This window comes from Drosophila busckii, chromosome 2L, assembly GCF_011750605.1.
Source record: "Drosophila busckii strain San Diego stock center, stock number 13000-0081.31 chromosome 2L, ASM1175060v1, whole genome shotgun sequence".
In the NCBI taxonomy this organism is placed as follows: Eukaryota; Metazoa; Arthropoda; class Insecta; order Diptera; family Drosophilidae; genus Drosophila; species Drosophila busckii.
The window spans coordinates 11,811,477-11,815,540 of record NC_046604.1 but is presented as its reverse complement, the minus strand read 5'-3'; the positions used below and the strand labels follow the sequence as shown (position 1 = coordinate 11,815,540).

The 4,064-nt window shown below is 38.6% G+C and overlaps 1 protein-coding gene across 1 annotated transcript; it reads right to left on the bottom strand.

Annotated features, from left to right (window-relative positions):
* Positions 1-494: 494 nt before the first annotated feature.
* On the bottom strand, positions 495-3,848 carry LOC108601523 (putative uncharacterized protein DDB_G0274435). The gene is made up of 2 exons (XM_017989426.2): positions 3,686-3,848; positions 495-1,656 (listed from the first exon to the last, which is right to left on the bottom strand). Exon 2 carries the CDS (start codon positions 1,625-1,627, stop codon positions 659-661), a length of 969 nt encoding a protein of 322 aa, XP_017844915.1. The 5' UTR covers positions 1,628-1,656; positions 3,686-3,848; the 3' UTR covers positions 495-658.
* Positions 3,849-4,064: the final 216 nt, after the last annotated feature.

Sequence of the window (4,064 nt, the reverse complement as noted above, 5' to 3'; positions counted from 1 at the left end):
TTTCTTATATTTACATATCGATTGTATTGATTTCACTTAAAGCTGAATAAGAAACAATAATGTTATTCATATGCTGAAAGTTTTAACAGCAAAGATGTGAAATACATTTTTAATTAGAAATAGATTGCATTGATTACAATCAATTTTTCAAGCAATAAATAAAACAATCAAAGTAACTAAGTATTTTGTTAAATTGTTCAAGAATCTTAGTCATAAATGTAATTAGATTTTAAAGAAATCATATCTCATAAAAGTTAAATTAAGCAAAACGTAAACTATTAAACAAAATAGTACATAATACATTAAGAATTGTGAATAAGTCTTTATCATGACTTATTTCTTTCTTCTTTCTTTACAAAATATTTTGTTAAAATAAATAAATGATTTAATATAATTTGCATAGCAAATTTATTCAAGATTGTCAATAAAACAGATGAACAGATAAACAATTTTTATTTATACAAAACTTTTCGAATCGAACTAAGCCGCTTTACTTTTGACTAACTAAACCGTCTTGAATTTTTTTTATTTTTTTTGTGATTGATACATTACATTAAGCCTACACTACACATTGGACACGCGGACAAGGATAAGGACAAGTTTTACTAGCTAATATGCATATTAAGATAATTATAACATCTGGACGATGGCTACGATGCTACCTTTCTTTCTTTAGCGACTGCCAGCGCACGGGATTGATGTAAATCTGGGAGATGGTGCCGCGCAGCGAGTTGATGCCCTGATTGAGGGGCACTGGCTTGGGCTTCTCGCACACCTTGCTCACCCACTTGAGCCAGGCCTGCTCGGCCTGCTGTTTGCGCTGCTGCTTCTGCTCTGCCTGCTGCAGCAGATGCTGCTGCTGCTGCTCGCGCTGGCGCTGGCGCTGCTCCTGCTTCTTGTGCCACCAGCTCTCCACCACCTGTCGGATCTCTGCCTGCGAGACATTGCGACTGCTCTTACCGGACTTTTTCGTCAGCGATTCAGAGCTCGATGAGTTCTGCGCACTCGAAGCACGCTGCTCGGCCGCTTGACGCAACTTGTTCTGCTTCCATTTATTGTAACTGAATTCTGCTGCTTTTTTGCGCGTCTGTATGATCTGCTGCGCCTCCTGGCGTTCGATGCGCTCGCGCTCCAGCCGCTGTTGGCGCAGCTTTAGCTTGGACACACGCCAATGCTCGTAGGCCATCTTGGGTTCGCGTGGCAGCTTCAGATCGCCCAGCTCACGCAGATAATCGAAAGTGCTGCCCTTGGAGCTAAGCCTCAGCGAAGGTATTCGCATTCGCATCTCGCTCTGGCTCTGGCTCTCCATGTGCTTGCTCACGCCGCTGCAAGTGTTGGACCAACTGTAAACCGAGTCGATGGTGCGTCGATCGCTGTAAGTTTCAGGTGCGTCTGCTGTGGGCAGCGATAGCGGCAGCGATGAGTTGGAGGATGAGGCCTCGCGTGCGTACATCGAATCGGAGGACGGCGCCATGTCGCGTGATCTCCATTGCTGTGGCGATAGAAAATCGGGTGAGCTGACATTGGATCGCTTCGAATGATCTGTGGGCGATAGAAAATTGATGCGAGTTTTGCCTGTGTGCACCTCAGAGTCCAGATCCGAGTCGACAGTTCCTATGCAGGCCATAATGAGCACGTGCCTCAGTGGATCTGTAACTGCAAAAAAAATATACAAAAAATTATGCACACTGTTGTGAAATATTTTGTCTGCCTGCTTAGGATGTGAAGCTTTTATATAATAATGACATTGCTTTGAAAGCTGCTCAGAGGAGAACTTGACTGGGTTATTAATGGCATAATATACTAAATAGAAAATATAATAGATATACAGTTTCAAAAAGGAAATGCAATTAAATTTGCAGCGACATTTGCTAAGCGTGAAGTTTAATTCAAGTTTATATTCAATAATTTGTACCATATTTTATGTATAACTTATACTATCGCTACAGATTCAAGTGCTGCAACTTAAACAGATAGATCATCTTAAATTTCAACAGCTGTTGTTATTCGAACAACTTTATTGCTGCTCTTTGTCTCTTATTGTTGACTCTGTTGCTGCCGAACGAGCTGTCAATGCATCAGCTACTCATATTAACCGCCTATCAATGCCGCTGCATAAAATATTTGTCGTCACATGACACACACACACACATGCATACTATAGGCACACAATTAAAAACTGCAGCGCTGCCAATCGCTGTAGCACATGCAACGAGCAATTTTTAATTACAATGCCGACAACAACAAGTGCCACAGCTTGCCTAGCCTGACGGCTGAATTGTGGGCAAACACGTGCCGAAAAAGGGGTGGAGGCAGAGAGGGAGAGAGAGAGAGACAGTCTACCTTGTTGCTGGCTGTTGCGCGTGTAAACCTCAGCCGCCGACACATCAGCAAATGGCGGCGACTCATTGACATTTCCGCTGATTACTTTATGGCCGAACATATATATACAGGCAGACTTAACATAGCGACGCCTGTCGCGACAGGACATAACATATGCGAACGCCCAAGTGGGCTCAATGGCAAAAAGGATCGCTATGAGTTCAAAATACAAACAATGCTAACAGCATTAAATTCAAAAAATAAAAGAATGCAAGCTTTATGTTTGAATTAGTGACTTAACAAATAAGTATATAAAGTAAAAGTTACTAAAGAATTTTATAAGAATACTTTGCATAGATATAATACCAATTATAGGAAATATAATAGATATACAGTTTCTAAAAAAATGCAATTAAATTTGCAGCGATATTTGCCCAGCGAGAAGTTTAATTTGTAAGTTCAAATTGATTTATTTATATTAATAAAATAAAATAAATATATAAAATAAAAGGGTACTTAAGAATTTGATAAAAATACTTTGCATAGTTATAATACCAATTATATTGACTGATCAAATAGGCATTATCTTGTTTAAAGAAAAATAACTAAAGATTAAATTAACGTTTGAAAAGAAATGTAAGACATTTGCTTAAGCATTAAAAATAAAAAAAATATTTGTCTTAATTTTGGATCTATGCTGCTTTAACTTTAATATTTTACACTAATATTTACACACAGACACATGCAAACGCTTCGTTGCTTTTTGTTTTTTGTTGCACTGCTGCCGAAAATCTCAAAATTTAATGACAGACTAATTATGCGTGCAAATGGTTTATAAATATTTTATAATGTCACTGCCTGTACGCGTGTGTGTCTGTCTGTGTGTGTGTGTGTGACATTGACTTGAAACTGAAAAACTCTGCGCACAATGCGGCAGCCTTTTGTGCAAACTCGCGCCCAATTTGCCGCCCGCTTGGCTGACACTGTGTGCATATTTTGGCTGTATGTGTGTGTGTGTGTGTTTTGCGCATCGCTGATTGCATTGCGGTTTTACGACTTCATTATTGTTAATTATACGCTGTGTTGCCCGCCCACATACCTTTCCCTTTTGTGGCCGCGAAGCCTACAACAAATTTCGACTATGAAAACTTCAAACCTGTCAAGCCTATAACTAATGCACTTGACTATGCATGTGTGTGTGTGTAGGGATAGTGAAACCACATGGAGCCACAATGACACATTGCAGTTATTACATTTCCGTATGTGGTCAGCGTGCGTTAAACCAAATAAGAGGCAGAGACATGGCCAATCGACAGCGAGAATAAACAAAATCCATGCGAATTTTTTAGCCACTTGCACTTACATGTTAAGTTAACAATAAATTGGAGAACTTGATAATTTGCAATTCAAAAAGGTTCGTTTGGCAAATGGCATTCAATGTCGTATTGTTAACCGGAATGTGCTGCAATATCTGTTGCCAATACTTAAAAAATTTTTGTAACATTTATTTGTTTTTATATTTATATGTATATTAACACTGAATTTTCCACTTACACAATGGCAAGTCGAACAGCGCCTACTAAAACTCAATAAATGTGCAATGAATATTAAGCAGAATTAAAATAATTAATCCAAGTTATAAAAAAAATAGTAAGCAAACAACTACATAACAATATTGTGATTGTCATGTTATTATTGTCAACAACCAAAAGTTTCTTAAATTGCTAAAAATGCTGCTGTTT

Bases quoted from the DNA above. Each gene is read 5' to 3' on its own strand.
- LOC108601523 (XM_017989426.2), bottom strand. From the start codon at position 1,627: ATGGCCTGCATAGGAACTGTCGACTCGGATCTGGACTCTGAGGTGCAC.